The 25,167-nt window shown below is 43.6% G+C and overlaps 1 protein-coding gene across 2 annotated transcripts in view; it reads right to left on the bottom strand.

Moving 5' to 3' along the window:
• The window catches only part of DHX8 (DEAH-box helicase 8), a 32,325-nt gene extending 8,762 nt beyond the window's left edge, over positions 1 to 23,563 (bottom strand). The window contains exons 1-17 of one of the 2 annotated variants that reach the window (XM_077853407.1): positions 23,336 to 23,563; positions 18,924 to 19,009; positions 18,101 to 18,173; positions 17,437 to 17,522; positions 16,412 to 16,521; positions 15,676 to 16,023; positions 14,807 to 14,951; positions 14,506 to 14,709; positions 14,011 to 14,098; positions 10,117 to 10,214; positions 9,043 to 9,190; positions 7,841 to 8,022; positions 5,132 to 5,326; positions 4,643 to 4,828; positions 4,312 to 4,522; positions 3,721 to 3,902; positions 1,022 to 1,162 (exon numbers count right to left, since the gene is read on the bottom strand). In XM_077853407.1, coding sequence (XP_077709533.1) covers positions 1,022 to 1,162; positions 3,721 to 3,902; positions 4,312 to 4,522; positions 4,643 to 4,828; positions 5,132 to 5,326; positions 7,841 to 8,022; positions 9,043 to 9,190; positions 10,117 to 10,214; positions 14,011 to 14,098; positions 14,506 to 14,709; positions 14,807 to 14,951; positions 15,676 to 16,023; positions 16,412 to 16,521; positions 17,437 to 17,522; positions 18,101 to 18,173; positions 18,924 to 19,009; positions 23,336 to 23,483 — 2,631 coding nt within the window. In that variant the 5' untranslated portion in view covers positions 23,484 to 23,563. The remainder of the gene's footprint in view (positions 1 to 1,021; positions 1,163 to 3,720; positions 3,903 to 4,311; positions 4,523 to 4,642; positions 4,829 to 5,131; positions 5,327 to 7,840; positions 8,023 to 9,042; positions 9,191 to 10,116; positions 10,215 to 14,010; positions 14,099 to 14,505; positions 14,710 to 14,806; positions 14,952 to 15,675; positions 16,024 to 16,411; positions 16,522 to 17,436; positions 17,523 to 18,100; positions 18,174 to 18,923; positions 19,010 to 23,335) is intronic. The other variant, XM_077853409.1, reaches the window with a different exon arrangement.
• Positions 23,564 to 25,167: the final 1,604 nt, after the last annotated feature.

Genomic DNA, 25,167 nt, shown 5'->3' with positions numbered 1-25,167 from the left:
GTCTCAGGCATGCACACATATGCTGTACACAAGCATGCACCATTTATTTTTAAACAAAAGTTGGACTCTACTATTCATACTATGCTTCGGTTTACTTTTTTCAAATAATATATCACAATTATATGCTTATGTCATTAAATATAGATGCCCACCACCATGTTAATGCCACACAACATTCTATGGCGTGCATATACCGTATTTTATTAAACGACTTCCCTTTTGGAGTTCATTTAGAATTTTCCCAGGTTTCCTTTCATATAAATAATACTTTGGCGAACATCCTTTTCCCTTACCTTCAGATGTATGCTTGCTAAACTTTCAGATGTATTCCTGGAAGTGGAACTGTTATCTTCAAAAAATGAACTTTTAAATGTTGGATGCCTTGTAGCCAAAATGCCCTCAAAAAGGCTGATCAAGTTATTCATTTTTAAATATAATTTGGGCAGGAAATTATTACACAATTACAAAAGAAATCCATTAACATCTCATGAATTATTACTATCTCAGATGTCTGTGGATAAGTACAATATTTTTTAAAATATTTCCTTATAAGTTTTATAATCTAGGGTGCTAGAATTGAAACTTTTTTAAGTTCCAGTTTTAGCAAGCTTTTTAATGCTGAAACACTATCCAAAAGATTGAACACAAACTACACACAAAATGTCCTTTATCTCACAAAAGCACCCAGTTATCTTAAAGGATCCTCTTTGAAAACAATAAAGTTCAGGGGTGCCTTGGTGGTTCAGTTGGTTAAGCGTCTGTCTTTGGCTCAGGTTATGATCTTGGGGTCCTGAGATCGAGCCCCACATCAGGTTCTCTGCTCAGCAGGGAGTGTTGCTTCTGCTTCTACCTCTGCTCTTCCCCCTGCCTGTATACTCACTCTCTCTCAAATAAATAATATTTAAAAAGAGTATCTCTTAAAAAAATAAAAGAAACAATGAAGTTCAAAATACCAAACCATAAAAAATTTAGACACCCTAACGAGGATTTTCAGGACAGCTGTGGGTAGAAGCCACCATACCTGAGAAATCGGAGTGACCACAAGCTGGTCAATGCCAGTCTTGGAATTGTAAACTTTCTGTTTCACAAACCCAGGGTCCACCACATAGTAGATGCCGTCAATAGTCAGCGAGGTCTCTGCGATGTTGGTGGCAATCACGACCTGCAGACAAAAGGGACACTGCTGGATTAAGCTGCCCAGGCTCAGCCCTGAGGTGTGAATCAGGACATCTGACTTCAGACATCTTCTCGAAGGAGTGTGCCATTCTCTCCCTCTCTAGATTAGATAGCACTTAATCTGGCCTCAAATGGGTGGAAGGGGAAGTGCCTTCATCTTAAAGGTCAAATTGGGGACAAGGTAGCGGTACCTGAGAGGAGAAGGAGAACAGGAAAAAGCAAAGGCCAATCAAAGCCAATTTCATTTGGTGCTAATGGCCACATATCTCATTTTCTAGATCCAACGTTGATTACTACAATTTTAATTTTCTTGCACCCTGGGAAAGCAGAGATTTCCTGGCATCACATGTGCCAGTGCAAAATGAGATTTTTCTTCCCCCATGGGGACATCTGGACTACAAAATGGGCTGTTAGTGTATGTGGAACAAGAGAGAGATGTTTTTGTTGTGTGTTTTTTTTTTTTTTTCTGATCATAAAATGAACGAGGCGGCAGAGGAATTTCACAGTTTGTGTGTATGTAGCAGTATGTGTGATCTAGAAGATTATTGGTCTCGGCTTGGCACTACCACTGTTCTTCCACCCAGAGGTTCAGCTAATAAAACACAATTGCTTGGAAAAATCATTGCGAGGAAGCACCAGAACATCTCGCATCATGCCAGCATCTCACTGGCCCTGAAAGGCTTCCACCTGCCACAGAGCTGCAGAGCCCTCTTAAAAAGAAGTCCAATCATCAGGAACAAAACAGAGGAGGAATTGCCATCTCTCCCTCCAGCCCCCCGAAAACCTGCTCCTCCTCCATGTTTCTGTTCTCAGCACTATCTTCCATCCAGCTGTCCATGCCAGAAAGCAGGGAGTCACTCTGATTTCTCCCTGCCCTTCTTTCCTACCCCTCCAACCACCCACTATGTCTTGTCCATTCTAACTCTTCAGTGTTATTCAAATCCAAGTCTTCCATTCCTAGGTATATATACTCAAGAGAAATGAAGACATGTCCGCATAGAAACTTGTAAACAAATGCCCATAGCAGCATTGTTCATAATAGCTAAAACATGGAAACAACCTGAATATCCAACAACTGGGGAAAAGATAAACAAAATGTGGTACATCCACATTCTGGATATAGAATATCATTCTATGATAGAATATTATGCGGCAATTAAAAAAAAAAAGTAGCACTAAAACTGCTACAACATGATGAAACCTGAGAATGTGCTAAGTGAAAGAAACCAGTCACCTAGGATCACATTAGGATTCCATTTATATGAACTGTCAGGAATAAGCAAATACAGAAATACAGAAAGTAGTTTAGCGGCTTCCAGGGACTGAGCACAGGGCTGAATGGGGGGGGCGGGGGGGAGGTCACTGTTAAAGGGTACGGGGTTTCATTTAGAGGTCATGAAATTATTCTAAAATTAACCATAGTGATTAATGGTTAATGATTAATTCCCATGAAAAATGGCAATTAATGGTCAAACAATCCAGTAAATATACTAAAAGCCGCTGAATTGTGTATTTTATTTTACTTTTTAAAGATTTTATTTATTTATTCATGAGACACACAGAGAGAGAGAGAGGCAGAGACACAAGCAGAGGGAGAAAGAGGCTCCATGCAGGGAGCCTGACATGGGACTCGATCCCACAACTCCAGGATCATGCCCTGGGTTGAAGGTGGCACTAAATCACTGAGCCACTCAGGCTGCCCCCTGAATTGTATGTTTTAAAGGGATGAATTGGGATCCCTGGGTGGCGCAGCGGTTTAGCGCCTGTCTTTGGCCCAGGGCGTGATCCTGGAGACCCAGGATCGAATCCCACGTCAGGCTCCCGGTGCATGGAGCCTGCTTCTCCCTCTGCCTGTGTCTCTGCCTCTCTTTCTCTCTCTCTCTGTGTGACTATCATAAATAAATAAAAATTTTTAAAAAAATGAATTGTATGGTATGTAAATTGTATCTTGGTAAGGCCGTTATTTAAAAAAAAATTCATCTGTCTCCTCTCCCACTGTCTTACATGCATACCCATGCAGTTAGCTCCAGCTATAGAAGTAGGCAGCTCCCTGAAATGGCCACACTCTCTTGTCCCTAGGTTATCACATGCTGTCCTCTCAGAATGCTTGTCCTCCAGCCCTTCTTAACCAGAGGAACAGCCACATGCTCTTTAGGACAAGCTTAGATCCTTACTTCCTCTGAGAATTCTGGGCATGGGGCTCCCCTCCTGGGTATCCACAGTCCCAGCAGCTCTTTCATACCATATGTTCACGGCCTATTTACTGGTGGATGCCCCACAGCAGAGAGAGGCCTGGCCTCACACTGCAGCTTTGTGTACCCCAAAGCCTGGGAGATGCTGAAAAAATATCTGTCGAATACAGGAGAGGAAGAGGAGCAGGGGCTACATACAAGATCCTTATTCCTTAACAAACTGATTGGACTATTTTCTAAGACATAAGAAAACACAGTGTGTGTGTGCACCTTAGGCAATCCCTGTTAGGGCCAGGTACATACATCGTGTGGTTCCAGAGCACACGGGAGCTTCATCCCTGCCCACTGTTACCTTTCTGCTGCCAGGTGGAGCTGGGTCAAAGATTCGGGTCTGCATCTCACTGGGAAGAGCAGAGTACACTGGCAGGATGATCAGCTCTGGAACATCCGGTCCCAGGGATTTCATTCTTTCATATAGGATCTCACAAGCAGTATCAATCTCCTCCTGACCAGTGAGGAAGACCAGGATATCACCTAAGAAGAGAACATTTACTTCCTGTGTGCGCATTCTATACAAAGGCCACAAAGACCTGAAAAGAATGCCAGATGATGGAAAACATACTCTATTCCAATCCTTAATAAATCAAGAGGTTTTCATCTGTCCATGTTTATTCTGGCTTTTCATTTTTAGAGTGTTATTTTTAATATTTTTTTATTTTTTAAAAGTTTGTGTCCATTCTTATTTGCATGTGTGTCTCCATGCTTAAATAGAGTACAATTAAACCCTGTACACCATTATTTATATCTCTACTGCTGCTTCAAACATACAAGACTTAGGCTTACAGAGAGACTGATCCTTAATAGGCATTTTTTAAAAGATGAGAGAAAAGCTACCCCCATCAGGACTTTCAGCCTAAGAGGGGAAAATGCTCCTTCTTCCTACCTGGTGGTTCTGTTAGGTGGATCTGCATGACAGTGATCAAGCTGGCGTCCAGATAATCTGTCTCAGGTTCCTTCGTGTATAGTATTTCCACTGGGTATGTTCGACCTGGAATGGTGAAGATGGGGGCTTCATAGAAGTACTGAGAAAACTTCACTGCATCCAATGTGGCTGAGGTGACAATTAGCTTCATGTCTTGCCGTTTCTGAACCGTCTAAAGGGAAATGCAATGTGGTTCACTAAGGACTAAGCAAAAAGGCACAGGAACCTCAAATCTGATTCCCAGGATTCAGTCCCCGACAGGTGGAAGGGCAACCAAAGAGAACATAGTTACCTTCTTCAACAATCCAAACAGCACATCAGTGTGAATGGTTCTCTCATGAGCCTCATCTAACATGATGATCGCATACTGTGTGAGGTCGGGGTCAATCAGGCACTCGCGGAGCAACATCCCATCTGTCATGTACTTGATCACGGTCTCTGGGCTGGTACAGTCCTCAAATCGAATGGTGTAGCCCACCTAAAGCAGAGGTGAAGCTGAAAACCTTAGACACAAACCTCTCCTTCTGCAATCACCAGGCAAGACTTCAGCCTGGTCAGACTGTTACCTGTAATCTTAAGAGGTAAGAATTTGACCAAGATTCGTAGTGATTTCCTCACAGTGAATCTGCCTTGGGCTTGATCCTGAGTGGATCACTGATGACGAGAACCCTCTGCCCCTCAAGAGAAACCTGAAGAAAGACAAGCCTATTCCCACTGTACAGAGATCTGAGCCTTTACACTCTCTGCAGGTATTTCGAGAACAGCTTCACTACTCACTTACCTCTTGGCCCAGGCAACATCCAAACTCCTCCGACACTCTTTTGGCCACTGACATGGCTGCTACTCTTCTGGGCTGGGTACATCCAATCTTGCCCCGGGAAGTATAGCCTGCCTCTGCCAGGTACTGGGTGATCTGCGTTGTCTTCCCAGATCCTGTCTCTCCAATAACAATCAGGATTTGATTGTCATGGACAGCCTGAAAGCAACAGAATGTAAATACAGTCATTAAAACTTCCCACACATTACTCAAAAGGAAAATAATGTTTACGTTCTAATGCTAAAGAAGAAAGAGGGCTGGGACACCTTGGCGGCTCAGCGGTTGAGCATCTGCCTTCGGCTTAGGGTGTGATCCCAGTTCCAGGATCGAGTCCCACATCGGGCTCCCTGAATGAAGCATGCTTTTCCCTCTGCCTGTGTCTCTGCCTCTCTCTCTCATGAATAAATAAAATAAAAACTTAAAAAAATAAAGAAGAAAGAAGGGATATAATAATGTACACATGCTAAATTACAACCAGGTTATTTTTAATCATGCAAAGAAAAAATATTAATGATTTTTTTTTTTAATTTGTGCAACTTTTTCCTTTTTTTTTTTAAGATTTTATCTATTTATTCATGAGAGACACAGAGAGAGAGGCAGAGACATAGGCAGAGGCAGAAGCAGGCTCCCTGCAGGGAACCCAACATAGAACTCAATCCCGAGACCCCGGTATCACACCCTGAGCCGAAGGCAGATGCTCAACCACTGAGCCACCCAGGCGTCCCTACTGGTGATTTTCTATGGGCAATGCTCTTCCTTATTTGAACTGCAAGTATAACTTAAAAACTTGAGGGGTGCCTGGGTGGCTCAATGGTTGAGCATCTGCCTTTGGCTCAGGTTGTGATCCCAGGGTCCTGGAATCAAGTCCTGCAACAGGCTCCCCACAGGGAGTCTGCTTCTCCTTCTGCCTATGTCCCTGCCTTTCTCTCTCTCATGAATAAATAAAATCTTAAAAAAAAAAAGAAACAAAAAACAAAAACTTGAAATTTTACAGGTATTCTTTTTTTAACTGACTCAATTTAATTTTTTAAAATGTTATTGGTTTTCTCACATTCATAAAAACATAAAGGTAATGCTACAAGCATAAACCACCACCCAAGGGCGCCTCGGTGGCTCAGTCAGTTAAACAGACGCCTTCGACTCAGGTCATGATCCCAGGGTCCTGGGATCAAGATGGGCATCAGGCTCCCTGCTCAGTGGGGAGTCTGCTTCTCCCTCTCTCTCTGCCCCTCCCCCTGTTTGTGTGCGTGCATTCTCTCAAATAAATAAATCTTTAAAAATAAATAAACTACCACCCAGCTATCACTGATTTTATGTATATATATATTTTAAGTACTATATGCATGTGGTTAAAGAATTCAACAGTAAATAAAAAGGGTACATAAAGTGTTCCCTTGGGACACCTGGGTGGCTCAGCAGTTGAGCACCTGCCTTTGGCTCAGGACATGATCCCAGATTCCCGGGATTGAGTCCCACATCAGGCTCCTTGCATGGAGCCTGCTTCTCCTCCCTCTGCCTATGTCTTTGCCTCTCTTTCTGTGTCTCTCATGAATAAATAAAATCTTTAAAAATAAAATAAATCCCTTCCACTGCCAAATCTCTAGTACTTTACCCAAAAGTCATCTTATTTCTACACCATTTATAATAGCAAAGGATTGACATAATCTATATGTCTATTAATACGGGACTAGTTAAGTAAGCCAGAAAACATCCACATAATGAAGCACCATCAAAAAAAAGAGAAGATTTTCTGAGCTAAATCATTAAGGGGAAAAGCAAGATGCAGAACATATGCATCATATGCTGCCATCTAGAAATATACAGTATACCTAAGACATGACATTTATGTATGTGTGTACATATGTATTTGTACTTGCTTATGTATGGTTGAGATCGCACAGAAAAGATTCACTAGGCACTAGTAAACTCGGTTGCCTAGGGAAAGTTTGCTGGTCTTCAAATCCGATCTCTAAAAAATGGAAATAAGTACCCAGAGCAAAATCTTGCCCATATGGGATCCCTGGCCAAGCATGCCCATTTCTCTTACTGGCAGGAGATGCTGCTCTGTGCAACATAACACCCCTGCCCACTCAGAACCACTCCAGGAGCTCCTCATTCAGATTTATTTCCTCACTGGAAAAAAAAAAAAATGTAGAGGTGCCTGGCTGGCTCAGTCACTCAGTGGAACATGGGACTCTTGATCTCAAGGCCATGAGTTCAAGCCCCACACTGGTATAGAGATTACTCAGATAAATTTTTAAAATGTATATACTAACATATATATATGTGCATATGTATATGTGTACATATATATATTTATTTAAAGTACTTGCACATGTTGTTTTTTCCTATCCTCTTTGGAAAAGCCACTTCAAACGTACACATACCCGTCCAGCTAATTTTAATTCAAACATATCATCTTTCTTTTATTTTTTTAAAGATATTTTATTTATTTATTCATGAGAGACACAGAGTGAGAGAGGCAGAGACACAGGCAGAGGGAGAAGCAGGCTCCATGCAGGGAGCCTGACGTGGGACTCGATCCTGGATCTCCAGGATCACGCCCTGGGCTGAAGGCAGCACTAAACCACTGGGCCACCTGGGCTGCCCATCATCTTTCTTTTAGAAAACACCACTATTGCCATACCAGTACATCATAAAGAGGCTTCTCACCTGGACCAGCTGCTCCTTCAGTTTGTAGATGGGCAGGCTCTCTCTCTGCTCAATGATTGACATCTGGGTCTTTTTCCCATAAGAAGCTTTGTTGCCCCCAAAGGCATGCTTCTTCCACTCGGGAATGTCATTGGGCATCATCCCAATACCTCTCATATTGGCAGCAATCTGCCTGCCTTCCGCTGCAAAGGGAAACAGGGGACAGTATTACCCTCCAGCTACCTCAGTGCCCCCACCCCCAACATTCAACAAACCCCATCTCCCCAACTGATCCCTCCTGTCTGCTATCTCTGTGTTCAAGTCACCATCCTCTCTCCTATATCAGAAAAGCCTCCAAGGTCAGCTCGTGTCTACACTCATCCCATCTAATCCATTCTGCAGGGCATGCTCAACAATCCTTTGGAAATGCAACTCTGATCGTGCCCCTCCCATTTAGCACCTGGCAACACCTCTGAGTGAACTCTAGAATGGAGTTCCAATTCCTAAGACCTGGGTGCCCCACACCTCATGCCCACCACTCGGCCCACCACTCCATTCCAGCTATACAGACTTGCTTTCCACCTCACATCCCTACTCCAGGCTACTCCTCAGTCTGGGACAACCTGTCAGACTCCCCATCCCCTCTGACAAAGTCCTATTTATGCTTCAGGTTTCAACTTCTCAGAGAAGTGACACACATTACCTGTACTTCTTCACACTGCACTGGTAGTGATGTGGTTAGTTAGCTGGTAACTATTTCATTAATCTTCATTTTCCCTACTAAATTACAAGCCTCATAAGAGAAGGGATCACATCTACTTAATTCACAGCATGCCTCAAGCTCCCCAGCTGCCTCACCCAAATTACTAAGTACTCGTTATGACTGTATCTAGCACTGACTTAGCATTTACTGCACAAAGAATTATGTGAAAAAAGAAGCTTCAAAGTTGTATTATCTTTAGCATAGAAAATTCTTGGGGCAACTGGCTGGCTCAGTCAGAAGAGTGTGCGATTCGATCTCAGGGTTGTGAGTTCAAGTCCCATGTTGGGTGTGGAGCTTGCTTAAAAATAAAATATTTAAAATTACAAAAATAATAATTCTTTTTTTCTTTTATGTAAGCTCTATGCCCAATGTGGGGCTGAGATCAAGAGTCGGACACTTAACACACCACTGAAAGCTCAGATTGTTTTGAAAAGTCCACACACCCCACCCAAGGTCTTACCATCAGGCAGAGGATCAACCCAGTGTTTGTTGAGCCCCATGGGAATAGAATCCATCTCAGCTTCCCGCTGGGCCTGCTTGAGTTCCCGCCTTTCTTTGGCTAAGGCACTCTGCATCATTGCTGCTTGGGAGAGGGAACCATCCGGGTTCTAGTGCAACAGAAGACATGCAACATCAGAATGAGATCTCACCATGTGTTAAATGTCCAGAAAATAAAATGCAGAGGTTAAACCTCTTGAATCTAAGAAATGAGACCCACCTAAAAGGATGTTCATCTCCATGTACCAGACTATAAAAGAATTGGAGGGGTTTGGCTTGGAGATGAGAACCCCAAGAGAGATGGGACACACAAGAAAAGGGTAAGACTTCCTCTAGATGATCCCAAGAACTAAAATTAAGACTAACATGGCTGCCTCAGTAAGAGAGATTTTAGCTCCAACTACAGAAGAGCTTATGATCAGATCCCCGTGAAGATGGAATGGGTCTCCTTAAGGGCTGGTGAATTACTGTTACCAACAAGGTCAAACAAACAGAAAACCACAGGGAAAGAGTGCTGCAGAAGGACACATGAGTGAATTATAAGCGATGATGGGTGGCTGGGCTGGGAGACCTTTAAAATACCCTTTTCCAAACCTAATAATTTATCCTAATTTTCCATGAATTTTTCTCTTCACAGCTCTGGCCTCCAGAGCACCCAGTGCTACAGCTTTCTAGTGAAGGTCAGTCCCAACTGATGAAGTGAACCCTTCAAAACTGCCTTTGAATCTGCAAGGTAATGAATGATTCAAGCCTAAGACAAGAGCAAAGGCAGTGGTAATATATCAAGCACTCCATTTCCGTCTTTTGTCCCGAAATACAGCAGAATGAGAACAAAAGAATTAAAAATTAACAAAGCCAAGTCAATCACCCTTTAAAACAAAAATATTCTAGACCCTGACCAACAGTCAATACACCTTCTAGCCTGAGCTCTGCTTCCACAGATGTAATAACCTACTCAGAGAAACTAGCTGAACTAGTTACTTTAAGGAAAAAAATTCACTTGACACATCCAGGTTAGAGCCCCAGCATTTCTCACCTTAACAATTTTAATAGGGCTCATGTCCATGCTTTGCTTGGTGTGCCCTCTTAGGAATGGAGGCTCTTCTTCAACCAGTTCGATCTCAAGATCTTCATCTAAAAGTCCCCCCAAAAGAAGAATTAGCAAAAATACAGGAGAGAAATAAGCAATCATTTTCACCAAAACAACTGATTTCCATGGGCACCAGCGATCCTTATCAAAGACAGCTTCCAGGGATCCCTGGGTGGTGCAGCGGTTTGGCGCCTGCCTTGGGCCCAGGGCGCGATCCTGGAGACCCGGGATCGAATCCCACAGCAGGCTCCCGGTGCATGGAGCCTGCTTCTCCCTCTGCCTGTGTCTCTGCCTCTCTCTCTCTCTCTGTGACTATCATAAATAAATAAAAATTAAAAAAAATTAAAAAAAAAAAAAAAAAACAGCTTCCAGGGCAGCCCGGTGGCTCAGTGGTTTAGCACCGCCTTCAGTCCAGGGCATGATCCTGGAAACCCGGGATCAAGTCCCACATCAGGCACCCTGCATGGAGCCTGCTTCTCCCTCTGCCTGTGTCTCTACCTCTCTCTCTCTCTCGGTCTCTCTCATGAATAAACAGTATTAAAAAAAAAAAAAAAAACACAAAGACACCTTCCAAAGTCAAAAAAAGACAGCAATTCAAATGAAACTCCAATGAAGAGGACTGTTTCCCCTGCCCTCTAGATGCTTCTGGGCATTTATGGTCCAGCTCAATAACTGATCAGAGGAGCTATTTCCTCTTTCCTTTTTTTTTTTTTTTTTTAAACATTTTATTTATTTGACAGAGAGAGAGCACAAGCAGGGGGAGCAGCAGGCAGAGAGGGAGAAGCAGGCTCCCCACTGAGCTAGGAGCCTGATATGGGGCTCGATCCCAGGACCCTGGGATCATGACTTGAGCCAAAGGCAGACGCTTAACCAACTGAGTCACCCAGGCATCCCGGGGGAGCTACTTTCAAAAGAAGTTAAGCCTGTGGAAAAATGTAGTCTAACATTCTAAATGGTACTAAGGTATTTGCCATCAGCTTCATTATAGTGTAACTTAACCCACAACAGACTGGCAAAAAAATTAAATTGGACAACTAGATAGTACCAAATATCAGCAAGGATGTGGATCAACAGGAGCTCACACTCATGACAGAAATATAAATTAGGGGCGCCTGGTTGGCTCAGTTGGTAAAGCATGAGACTCTTAATCTGGGGGTTGTGAGTTTAAGCCCCATGCTGGGTATAAAGATTACTTAAAAATAAAATCTTAAAGTGTAAATTGGTATAAAAATGTTATAAGGCAATTTGGACTGCCTGCTAAGTTTGAAAATACACATTTCCTACTATCCATTCTTTTCTTATACATACAGGGAAAAGAGAAGGTCTTGCACGTGTGCATTAGGAGACAGGTATAGGAATTTCCTAATAATATTGTCCATAAAGGTAAACAAAAAGCAAGAAACAGGGGCACCTACGTGGCTCAGTCAGTTAAGCAGCTGACTCTTGATTTAGTTTCAGATCATGATCTCAGGGTCATGAGATTGAGTCCTGTTGTCAGGCTCTGTGCTCAGTATGGCGTCTGCTTAATATTCTCCTCCTCCCTCTATCCCTCCCGGCACTCACGTTCTAAGTAAATAAAATCTTAAAATAAAAGGGGGGTGCCTGGATGGCTCAGTTAGTTAAGCCTCTGCCTTAGGCTTAGGTCATGATCTCAGGGTCCTGGGATTAAGCCCTTGCTCAGCAGGGAGTCTGGGCTCCCTCTGTCCCTGCCCCTGCTCATGCTCTCTCTCTCAAATAAATAAAAATCTTAAAAATAAAAAATAAAGAAAAAAGGGACGCCTGGGTGGGTCAGCAGTTGAGCATCTGCCTTTGGCTTGGAATGTGATCCCAGGTCCAGGGATTAAGTCCCACATCAGGTTCCCAGCAAGGAGCCTGCTTCTCCCTCTGCCTATGTCTCTGCCTCTCTGTGTCTCTCATGAATAAATAAAATCTTTAAAAATAAAAAATAAATAGGGCAGCCCGGGTAGCTCAGCGGTTTTTTTTTTTTTTTTTTTTTAATTTTTATTTTATTTTATTTATGATAGTCATACAGAGAGAGAGAGAGAGAGGCAGAGACACAGGCAGAGGGAGAAGCAGGCTCCATGCACCGGGAGCCCGACGTGGGATTCGATCCCGGGTCTCCAGGATCGCGCCCTGGGCCAAAGGCAGGCGCCAAACCGCTGCGCCACCCAGGGATCCCAGCTCAGCGGTTTAGCGCTGCCTTCAGCCCAGGGCATGATCCTGGGGACCCAGGATCGAGTCCCACATCATGCTCCCTGCATAGAGCCTGCTTCTCCCTCTGCCTGTGTCTCTGCCTCTCTCTATCTCTCTCTCTGTGTGTTTCTCATGAATGAATAAATAAATATAATCTTTAAAAAATAAATAAACAAATTTTTAAAATAAAGAAAAAGACATCTGCAAAATAGAAATATCTTATATGCCTATCAAAAGTGAGATGGATAAATAACAGGAAGTTTATATACAGAAAACACTACAGCAGTGAAAACAAAAATCAATAAAAATCATCATAGACAAATATCAAAACAATGATTTACAAAAAGGAATTAAGGGACACCTGGGTGGCTCAGCAGTTGAGTGCCTACATTCAGCTCAGAGCGTGATCCTGGGGTCCCAGGATGAAGTCCCATATCGGGCTCCCTGTGAGGAGCCTGCTTCTCCCTCTATGTCCCTGCCTCTCTCTCTGTCTCTCATGAATAAATAAATAAAACTTTAAAAAAACAAACAAAGGGGATCTCTGGGTGGCTCAGTGGTTTCGCGCCTGCCTTTGGCCCAGGGCGTAATCCTGGAGTCCCGGGATCGAGTCCTGCGTCGGGCTCCCGGCATGGAGCCTACTTCTCCCTCTGCCTGTGTCTCTGCCTCTCTCTCTCTCTATGTCTATCATAAATAAATAAAAATAAATCTTAAAAAAAAAAAGAAAAACAAACAAAAAACAATGTACAGATAAAATTATATGTAACCCAGGTAGTAGGTACATGAGCATTCATTTATTACTGTTACATAATTAAGTCTCATTGTTGAATTTATTTTAGAAATTGTTAATAGGTCAAGTTAAAAATGGTTTCCTTGGCAACTCAGAGGCAATCTAATTGTATCCCAGGTTTTCAGAACAATTACTAAGAACATGAGATGAAACTTACTACCCAAAATACAATTACAGCTTCTTATAACCTGAAAACGTATCACAGAGGTGCCTGGGTAGCTCAGTTTGTTAAGTATCCAACTCTTGGTTTCAGCTCTGGTCATGATCTAAGGCTCCTGGGATTGAGCCCTGCATCAGGCTCCATGCTCAGGGGGAATCTGCTTGAGATTCTCTCTCCCCATCTCCCTCTCCCCGTACTTGTGTGTGCATGCTTTCTCTCTCTCCCAAATAAATAAAATCTTTTTTTTTTTTTAAGTATCATAACCAAAAAGCATTACAATATACAAATGTCTATGAAATGAAAATGCATTTTCTGCTTCCATCCCAGAAGAACCCTGGTTCTCAGAGATAATGAGTGGTAAGCCCTAAGGAACAAATGAGCTAAATCTAACCACTCAGATTTAGATGTAGGTTAAAGTACATCTAAACCACCCTATCCGGGATGCCTGGGTGGCTCAGTGGTTGAGCATCTGCCTTTGGCTCAGGGTATGATCCCAGGGTTCGGGAATCGAGTCCCATCTCATATCAGGTTCCCTGCATGGAGCCTGCTTCTCCTTCTGCCTGTGTCTCTGCCTCTCTCTGGGTCTCGTGAATAAATAAATAAAATGTTTAAGAAATTAAAAAATAAACCACCCTATCCAACTGCTCAACTTGTCCACTGTCCTAATCCATGATCCTGCCTGATCCAAGTGGTAAGTTACCTTCTTCATCATCCACTTTAGGGAGAATGCCAGTCTCTTCATCAAAGTCTGGAAACTCTTCTTTGGAAAGGACATTGGCAGCAATCATCTAGTGAAAAGAGAGAAGGCAGCATTTGTAACCTGCTAGGGTAGAAACCCTTGTTTTACAGGAGTTAATACAGAGGTTCCACATAGGAAACCAAGGTTTTGTTGTCTTCTAACCTGGGACTGCAGGGCCTCAAACATCACACATCTCATTCTTAGGGGGCACAACATGGTGCCTACAAGCAGGACTCAGGGCAAGGGTTTCACCCCAGGAAGTGCTACCAGGACACCAGAGAATTTCCCAGCATGGTGCATATTCCAGATTACATAATATCCAACTTTGACAATTAGGTATCTATCCCTCTCCTTCACTGGACTCTCAGTTCCTCAGGAGTAAGGCACCCTGATATATTTGCCTCAGTAGCCTAGCATCTACTCAGTGCCTAGCACACCATGGCAAATGGCCCCAACCTGTTTGATCTCCCACTTCTCTGGGTCAGAAATGCGGGTAAGGCGCTTGCGCTCCAGTGAATCATCTTCTACTTCAGGGGCACTGACGAGGGAGAGGTGAGTGGGTCTATCAGGATTCCTCATTGAAGTCTCCTCATTGGTCTCCCCAACAAGATTTCGTCGTCGGTTGGGATTTAGATCTTCTCCAGTTTCTTGATCCACATCCTAAGGCACATATATAAACAAGGGAACTAACTCACTTGCTGCCCTCTTTTGTTTCTTTGGACAACAGATGTAGAAACAGACTGCATATCTCACCTACCTTCATGCTCAGACTGGTCTTGGTCCCAGTGAAAGACAGTACTTTGACCTTCACCCTCTGGCCTTTGCTTACCACATCAGCGACATTGGCCACACGACCTTCTCGTCGGAGCTCAGAGATGTGCACCAGGCCTTCCCACCGCTTCCTAAGGGAGAGTCACACACATCTAGAGCATGCCTAAAATACCTTTTCCCCAATGGATTTTCACCCTTGTTGGAACTCAACAAAAGGAAATGGTGTTAAACTCAAAAATTTGAGAGGAAAGTACCCAAAGCTGGTCAAAAAATAAAACAGCAGGGTGACCTGGGTGGCTTAGTCAGTTAAGCATCTGACTCATTTTGGCTTAGGTTCTTAACTCAGGGTTGTGAGATCAAGCCCTGTGTTGGGCTCCACACTGAGCATGGAGTCTGCTTATCCCTCTCCCTCTGCTCATCCCCTCATCCTCATCCTCCTCCCACCCTGTACACATACTCTTTCTCTCTAAAATAAATAAAAATAAATTAAATCTTATTTTTAAAAAAAAGGTCAAATTCTAACAACCTGATATGGTTGATTTGATTAAAGCAATATTAATCATAACATTTTAGAATGCGAAAATCCAGAGGCAGGGTGGCTCAGTCGGTTAAGCATCTGCCTTCAGCTCAGGTCATGATGGCAGGGTCCTTGGATTGAGCCCCATGTTGGGCTCCCTGTTCAGCAGGGAGTCTGCTTCTCCCTTTCCCTCTGCCTCCCTTTGCTTGTGCATGTGCACTCTCTCTCTCACTCTCTCAAATAAATAAAATCTTAAAAAATAATAATAATAATGTGAAAATCCACAGTGATCAGAGCAATTCTGCCCATCACAGGTGTGAAAGAGCACCAGCCATTACCTTAATCCCTCCAGCTGCACAAAGCATCCAAACTGCATTATGCTGGTAACTTTGCCATTGTAAATGTCCCCGATGGCAGGCTCTTCTGGGGGAGGACGGTCCACATGCTTATCCCGCCATCTGTCCAGGTTCCTCTCCCCATACTTGTCCCGGTCCTTCCTGTCTTTGGGGGGACTCTGACTTCTGCTCCTGGACCGATACCTCGACTTCCCTTTATTCCTTTCCCGGGTCCTGGAACGCGACCGAGAGCGGGACCGGTGTCTCCTCTTGTGTTCTCTATCACGGTCTCGCTCCCGCTCTCGGTCACGGTCGCGGCTTCGGCTCCGCTTCTTCTTCTTTGCCTTGTCCCTAACAAATCAACAAACAACTATTTGAAAAAGAAACCAGTGCAGTTTCATTTCTGCATCCCCAAGCACCTAGCACAGTGCCACACACATCAGGTACCTACTAAGTGTGGAACTGAATGAGTTTCCCTAACTACAACAACCCCCACAGGCCAGTAAAAGATGAGGTCACAAACATATTCAGCCTCTTTCAAGCCAGATTTCTATCTTATGAATGACTTGGCATCTCCTGCCTAAGTACTCTTTGCAGGGAACAATGAAATACATCTAACTATGTGGTACATGGCCAGCCTAGATTCTGTAAACTTGCCCAAAATTTTGCTTAGCTGGTCCACAAAATTCAACTATTACAGTACCCTAAACCTCCAAAGGATAAGACACTAAGGACAAACCGGTGCTCAGCATCTCTTTGCTTCTCCTGGCCCGCTGCACTGGGCATTAAGGCCTCCAGTTCTTTCAGGACATCCACAGCAACTTTCACATCATCTTCATCCAGCATGGTCTACAACAGCAGAGGCCAGCAAAGTTAGAAGGAGAGAAGATGATCATGTGAGAATCTGCACTCTAGGTCCATCTACAAACCTGACAGCCCCTATATCACTAACCACGTATGGGAAGGAAGCAGAAGCAGGTGGAAATTTCCAACACAATTTGAGAGAGAGGCGGAAGGAATGCGCAAAGGCTCTTAGAAGTCACTGCTACATTTAGCAAATTTCCCTTTGCCTTCATACAAGCTCACAGAGGGCAATTAGCTATCACCTCTCCTGTTAAAGCATTGTGTGATGATTATAAATTGAAAATAAATGTTAAGGGGTGCCTGGGTGGTTCAGTCAGTTAAAGCATCTGCCTTCAGCTCAGGTCAGAACTCAGGGTCCCAGGAGCAAGCCCAACATTGGGCTCCCTGCTCAGCAGGGAGTCTGTTTCTCCCTCTTCCTCTGCTCTTCCCCTGGCTAGTGCACTAGCTCTCTCTCAAATTAATAAAATCTTAAAAAATAATATGTGAAAATCCCCAGTGATAAAAGAAATTCTGCTCATCACAGGTATGAAAGAAGAACACTAGCCAAATAAATAAATAAATAATTTTGCTAAATAAAAATCAAAACACTTAAAAAATTAGACCCTTTAACATGTAATAGAGAAAAAAAATCTAATTTCACATATCAGGTATCTGTTCTAGTACCTTAAGCTGTCTCATACTTATTCCATATCCCTAATTATGGCTTCCCACAATTCTCAACACCACTTCCCTGAAACATCATTCTCTGAACATAGTACATGCTCAGAGAACAGCCCAACACTTTTAGTTTGAAAAATATAATGAACATAAACTTAAAACTAGGAACTAATGAGACAAAGCAAAGGGACACGGAGGAGAAATACCCAGTGATAGCAGAGATTCTCAAAATGGGATCAGTACCCGGACAGAAGGGTTGTCTGGTTGGCAAAGGACCGGGAAGAGTTCCTTTAGCTTTTCTTTTCCGGTTTTGGGTTTAACAACTGGATCTTGTTTTCATCAAAGATAAAGAAGTTAAAAAAAAAAAAAAAAGATTTAATATTTTAAACAAAGAACCTCAATATCAGATTTGCATCCAACTAAAAACTGAACATGACATTTTTCTACATATTATTCATACACATTACTATAAACATAATTTAATTTCCTAAAAATAACACTGATGACAAAACCCTCAACAAACTATCTGCACATGTGGTGGGGGGTGTGGAGGGGATACATCAGAATTCATGAGTTTAATTTTAAATCATTTGGAAAATTGTACTAGATTGTATACTTGGCCCAGCAGCTGCTAGGGAAAGAACACAATCTACAGGGACACCTAGGTGGCTCAGCAGTTGAGTGTCTGCCTTCGGCTCAGGGTGTGATCCTGGGGTCGATCAAGTCCTGCATCAGGCTCCTTGTGGGGGGCCTGCTTCTCCCTCTGCTTCTGTCTCTGCCCTCTCTCTGTGACTCTCATGAATAAATAAATAATCTTAAAAAAAAAAAAAAAAAAGGAACACAGTCTACAGGATGCTCACATTCTAAACCATTCTGGAGGCTAGGCACAGCCAGATGTTCTACTCACCTTTGCTAGTAGAAGGCTTTGCTGGAGGCCGCATGGTTTGTATGAGGCGCAGCAAGTTACTAATAAGAGAATCCTTTGAAAAGAAACAGAACAAAAATTATCAACCCTTAAATCAGTGCTTAAAAACACTTTAAAAAGGGGCACCTGGGTGGTACCTGACTCTTGATTCCACTCAGGTCATGATCTCAAGGTTGAGAGACTGAGCCCCATGCTGGGCTCCATGCTCAACACAGGGTTAAGACTCTCTCTCTCTCTAACCCTGGGGGCCCTCTCCTGCCCACCCCACCCCCAACACACACACAGCTCAAGTGCTCTCTAAAATAAATACATCTTTAAAAAAAAAAAAAAAACCAACTAAGAAAAGGTGATTGTTACCTGAATGGAGGCAACTGAAACAATGAAACACAGAGTTTCAACTTGATAGGCATGAACCTAGCAAAGTAGCTTCAGAGAAAGCTAATATTTAGGACTCTTTGGGGGAGGGGAAAGTAATTTAGTTCCAGTCAACCGTTTTTATTTTCCACCATTTAGAACTACCTCCAAAACCTAGACTCTTTTGTTTTTGACTTCATAGAACAAGAATATAAACACTCATAAAAGGCTTAACGATGGAAATCCTGCCCCATTTTCCTAGAAAAGTGTCACAGGAAATCTGGTTATATTACCACTGCTCAGTGGCATGAAACATTACACACTTAATGGTTTCTTTGATTGGTATGTACAAATTATCTCCCTTTTCCATCAAAATCCTATGTGAAATCCTATCAAAATTTAAATTCAATAGTGACATTAAAACGAAACCGGGGTCTCCAAGAACACATACCGTGAATTCAGCACCATTTTTGACCAGAGAAGCCTTAAAAGTATCAAAGGTGGTATTTTTCTCAGCCAGACTGATCACGAATTCAGCTGCAGAGGAGAAAAGGAATTAAAACTGGAGTGAAGACAAGCAAAAAATTACTTTCAAGTACATTAAAAGCAAAACCAATTAGCCTATCTACCAGTCATAAAAACCAAAGAGTCCCATCAAGTGAGAGTCAAATAAGAGAATTTAGAGTACCAAGATTATCTATGTATGTTCCAGTTAATTTTTCGAAATGCAAAGATATTAATACAGAAAGGCTCAGTGGGCCCTTCAGTGCATCTAAGGGAGAAATATCTCCCTGTCCCAGATCATCGTACTCTTCTCATGAGACTACTACCTGTGTGCATTGCCATACAGACTCCAGAGGTATCAATGCCCAAAAGCAAGAGCCCTCTCCCTCCCACTGCCATGGATGCACACAGTAGGATGCTTTCTACAGTTTCAGGTAGGTCTGACCCAATCCATCTACGAAAGCCAGGCAGCTGCTGGATGGTACAATCTCCAAGTGGATCAAAGACTCACTTGCCCCCCAGATTTTTCTCTACAAACCTGCCCAGTGTCTGAAATTTCTAATATTTGAGCTATTTATTAAGAGACTTTTGGGAGAGAAGTGCATTTTATGAGGGCTGAGATAAGCCTCACATGGTGAACCCCACAAGAAAATGGTTACTGATTTCATCTGGATTTTATTTTTTTTTAAGATTTTATTTATTTATTCATGAGAGATACAGAGAGACAGGCAGAGATATAGGCAGAGGGAGAAGCAGGCTCCTTGCGGAGAGCCTGATGTAGGACTCGATCCCAGGACCCCGGGATCACACCCTGTGCCAAAAGCAGACACTCAACCACTGAGCCACCCAGGTGCCCCTCAAGAGACTATTCCAAAGCAATCAGCAGCACATTCATACTGCAGCTGTCATTAATCAGGGTTTTTTTAAATTTTCAGAATTATAAGGGGACATCATTAAATTAACTGAACTATCAAAGATGAATTAGTGAGTCAGATTTTTTTTAAGCGAGCTCTACACCGAACGTGGGGCTAGAAATCATGACCTGGACATCAAGAGTCACACAGCTCTACCAACTGAGCTAGCCAGGTGCCCCAAAGATCAATTAGTGATTAAAAACAAGTTCAATGCTGAAAAGCAGGGACAATAATGACACCGATGTAAATGATAATACATCAGGGTGCCTCGGTGACTCATTCGGGTTAACCATCTGACTCCTGATTTTGGCTCAGGTCATGATCTCAGGGTGGTGAGATCAAGCCCTGTCAGGCTCCACGTGGGGGTGTGGAGCCTGCTTCTTTAGTCTCTTCTCCCTCCCCTCTGCCTCTTATTTCCCTTAAAAAAAAATTTAATTTTAAAAAGATAACATATTAAGACCAAAATCAAAAGAATGAAGTCAATAAATAAAATATAAAAGTAGCAAATATAGGGACGCCTGGGTGGCTCAGTGGTTGAGCACCTCCCTTCAGCCCAGGGCATGATCCTGGAGTACTAGGATCAAGTCCCACATCAGGCTCCCTGCATGGAGCCTACTTCTCCCTCTGCCTATGTCTCTGCCTCTCTGTGTCTTTCATGAATAAATAAATAAAATCTTAAAAAAAAAAGTAGCAAATATATACCTTTTTGTTATTAAATCCACTTTGGCAATTTCGTTTCAACAGAACAATACTATCACATTTTTCCAACTTTAGTAATTTTAACATTACTGATTTTATAATTCTATGTTCAACACTGTGATATTGTGATTTATTGTAAGAAGAAATATGTGTTTGGTCTTCATCCCCTTTCCAGGCACAGCACTCCTAAAACTTGGAATTTCTGCAGTGCAGAGAGTGAAAAAGGTCTTTTGTTACATTAAGGAGATGACTTTAGGAAAGCCCCTATATAAGGGTGAGGCTGGAGGCTGGCTGCCAGGGAAACCAACTAGCAGATTACAGACTGGAACTTTCAGCCCTACCCCTGACCTCTGGAGAGGGGGAAGGGGCTGGAGATGGAGTTCGCTGACCAATGGCCAAGGATTTAATCAACTATGCCAGTTTTTTTTCAATTATCCCTATTATAACAAAGCCTCCACAAACACCCAAAAGGACTGGGTTTGGTCAGCTTCTAGGTAGGTGAACATATGGAGATTTGAGGATAGTGGGGCATTCAGAGAGCATGGAAGCTCCTCAATCTTTCCCACATACTTTGCCCTACGTCTCTCTTCCATTTGGTTGTCCCTGAGTTATATCCTTTTATAATAAGCCGGTAATCTAGGAAGTAAAATGTTAGCTGCTCTAGCAAATTAATCAAACCCAAGGAGGGGGGAGGGTCATTGGAACCTCTGATCTACAGTGACTTGAGTCAGCACAAGTTGACAACCTGATCTTGCAAATAGCAACTGAAGTTTGGGGTGGGGCAGTATTACATGTCTGAGTCTTTAACCTGGGGCATCTGATGCTATTTTCAGGAAGACAGTATCAAACCACAGTTCAATGTAGTACCAGTTAGTGTCATAGCACTGCTTAGCAATACTGGAAAAAACACATCATAACTGGTGTCAGGGGTGCCTGGCTGGCTCAGTCGGAAGAGCATGAGACTCCTGATCTCAGGTTCGTGAGTTCAAGATCCACATTGGGCATAGAGATTACTTAAATACAGGGATCCCTGGGTGGCGCAGCGGTTTGGCGCCTGCCTTTGGCCCGGGGCGCGATCCTGGAGACCCGGGATCGAATCCCACGTCGGGCTCCCAGCATGGAGCCTGCTTCTCCCTCTGCCTGTGTCTCTGCCTCTCTGTCTCTCTCTGTGTGACTATCATGAATAAATAAATAAAATCTTAAAAAAAAAAAAAAGAAAAGAGATTACTTAAATACATATTTTTAATAAATAAATAAATTGTGTCAGAACTACAAACAGAAAAAAGCATTATTTGTGGTTTACTTCCAAATTAAATGGAGTCTTTATACACAAGCTAGAAAATTTTGGAGTTTATACCTCACTTTATTTTTGTATATAATGAGATTAACATCAAAACAATTTAACACTGGCTTGGTAAGTGTTTGCTGAATGAAGGAACAGACAACCTAGGTAGCAAACGACAAGAGTGTCACTTATCACCATTTAAAAGAGAAGGAGAAGAGCAGCCCAGGTGGCTCAGCAGTTTAGCACTGCCTTGGGCCCAGAGCATGATCCTGAAGACCTAGGATCGAGTCCCGCATGGAGCCCGCTTCTGCCTCTGCCTGTGTCTCTGCTTCTCCGTATGTCTCTCATGAATAAATAAATTTTAAAAATCTTTAAAATAAAAAGAGAAGGAGAATAAGGAAAAATGATACAAGACAAACGTATCTTGACTGGGAAGCAAGAAAAGAATGAACTAAAACATACCGGCAGCAGGGCATCTTTCTGTATGCTACATGGTAACCCCAAGAAAAAAAATCATCATTTCCATTCCACAGATGAGAAAAACAGCTTCAGAGAAATTACTCAAGGTCACACATCTAACCTCCCTGACCCCTTTCATCACAAGCCCTTTCCTTCCATCCCTCCAGCTGATGATTTCATCTTCATTTAGAAAATAGAACAATTAAATGGAAGTCTCTCCCTCACCTTTTCTACCACCAATTCCTAAACCTATCTGCATCTACAACCACATTCTCTGTCCTCCTTCCTATTAAAATGGATCAAGCATCCCTTTACCTATCAAAGGTCAATCCCTCCACTCATACCCTTGATTCCATCTATCCCTTTGCTTTCACAAGGACTCCACCTGCCTGTGGCCTTAGCTCTGGGCCCCTAGCCTTTCTCAGTTCCTCGTTGTGGGTTCTCCACATGAACTTTCTGTCCCCAGACTCCTAAAAAGTGGTTGAGAACAGTTAAAGGCTGACTTCAAAAGACTTGGATTCCAGATCAGGCTCACATTTGAGATGTAATTTTGAGAGGGATTAATCAGTCTTGTTTTCTTCACCGAAAAAAAAAAAAAAAAGATAATAACCATCTCATAGGGTCGCGTGATGACCAAGTAAGATAATATAAGTAAAGCATTGTGCAGAATATCTGCCCTGTCAACAAATGTCGGCCATTATTATCATCATTACGATGCGGCGGCGGCGGCGGCTGCTGTTGTTAGCGCTGTTTAACTAGGTTGGGACGGGGACAGGGGAAAGCGCAAGAGCGATAGCCGCTCGGTTTCACCGAGAGCTCTGGGCAATGGTTTCTAACAGTTCAGCCCGGAGAGTCCTCATGTGGGGCCACGGCCGCGGGTTCCCTGGGCCCGTGTGTCTGCGACAGAGAGAGAAAGAGACTCACAGGGACACACGTACTCAGCCCATCAACCCCATTTCTGCTTCCGCTTTCCTCCACTCGCAGGGGCCTCTCCGGGCTTACCCAGATCCTTGTCGTTGATCCCCAGGTGATTGTCCAGCTCGGTGCAAACTTTCGACACTAAAGACAGATACTCAAGTTTGGCGAGTTCTTCCGCGGGACCCAGCTCTGTGCCGGTTACGGCTCCCGCCACGGCCACCGCCACCGCCATGGCTACAGCCGCCGCCACCCTACTTGACTGCCGGCCTTCGGAGCTATTCCGGGCCTGCTCCGGTTTCCACTTCCGGGTCGGCGCAGGGCCCCCTTCTGTTTACAGTACATTATAAACTATAGGAACTTCCCGTGACGCAACCGAAGAACCATAGAGATCACACAGGAAGTGCTTAAGGAAGGGACGGCCAAGGGGGTTTACGCTGCACGCCGGCAGCGTCCTCTACTGGCCGGCAAGCTTCTCTGTCGATTCTCAGACCCTGGAACGTTCCGTCTTCGCGCTCTCCCGCCCGACGTCGGCAGAGGGCGACCGTGGCCTGCGCAAGGGGCGCCGGGGAGGCCACGCCCCCACCCCCACCCCTGGCGCGCCTGCGCCTGCGCCTGCGCCTTGAAGAAGGACTCTCCATTCAATCCTGGGAAACGCAGAACTGGCTTTACAGCGGTTCACTCTGTTCCCCGGGTTTTTTTGCTTCTTCGTGGCTCGTGACCATCTCGAGCGATTCTGTGACAAACCAGCAGGCGATAGTCTAGTTCTGTTAGTAGTTCATTGTATAGGTGAGGAAACTGACATTTCGGCTATCTAGCTAAGTGACATTGGGCAAATTAATTTGGGGGGGACTTAGTTTTTTTAATCTATAAATTGGGATAATGTAACTGGGTTTAGGTGATGACTAAATAAGATAACTGTGCAAGGAATCTGGGGCACCTGGGTGGCTCAGTGGTGAGCATCTGCCTTCAGCTCAGGTCGTGGTTCTGGGGTCCTGAGATCGAGTCCCACATGGGGCTCCCCTGCAGGGAGCCTGCTTCTCCCTCTGCCTGCGTCTCTGCCTCTCTGTGTGCCTCTCATGAATAAGTAAATAAAATCTTTTTTTTTTAATTGTGCAAGAAACCTTGGGATAGTAAACATGCTATAAATGTCAGTTACTATCATCCTAAGGGTGAGACAATGATCACTGTAAAATTCGTCTGTCGGGTACAGATCCCCTCAGTCTGAGATCCCAGGGAGCTACGTGGCTCATCTCTTGTGAAGACGGCTTCTCAACTCCGGATTTTCCCGTGCCAGTACCCTCAGAACTTGTGCCCGCCAAGTAGCCCCGGTGCTGTGAACCTAGGGCCCTAGGCTCCGGTCTCCCAACTTCCGCTTCTGATCTCCTTTCTCCTTTGCGACAACCCTAAGGTGAGGTGAGGAATTTTCCCACGCTGCACTGCTGTGTGATGAATAAGGAATCGAAGGCACCCCAGAGTGAGTGGCCCTCCAATCTAGCAAAAGAGAGGAAATCAGACCCTTTAGCTTTTACCTTCAGGCTACGCTGCTGCACCTTTGGACTCTGTCCCTCCCTCATCTCCCCATGGACTGCAAAAAATGACAGAGAAACCCCTTGAGCAGTTGTTCCCACTGACTCCAAGAGCTCCATGTTTCCAGGTTCCTAAGGAATCAGTACTGCACTGATTCTTCTTCCTCCTGAATGGAAAGGAAAATCCTGCTCTTGACTCAATGTGCTCAACTGGCGAGTGTGGAGTTAGGATATTAGGGATGTATCCCATTTCACTTCCTTTCTCTGTGCTTTTTTGCCTTTAAAATTTTTGCAAAAAAAATAAAAAATAAAATAAAATAAAATAAAATTTTTGCATTTATATTCTGCTTTTCTCCAGTATTTAACTGGAAGGGAAGGGAAACATGGAGT

This window comes from Canis aureus, chromosome 16, assembly GCF_053574225.1.
Source record: "Canis aureus isolate CA01 chromosome 16, VMU_Caureus_v.1.0, whole genome shotgun sequence".
Classification (NCBI taxonomy): Eukaryota; Metazoa; Chordata; class Mammalia; order Carnivora; family Canidae; genus Canis; species Canis aureus.
Note: the sequence above shows the minus strand (reverse complement) of the source record. Positions and strands in the feature narration are given on the sequence as shown.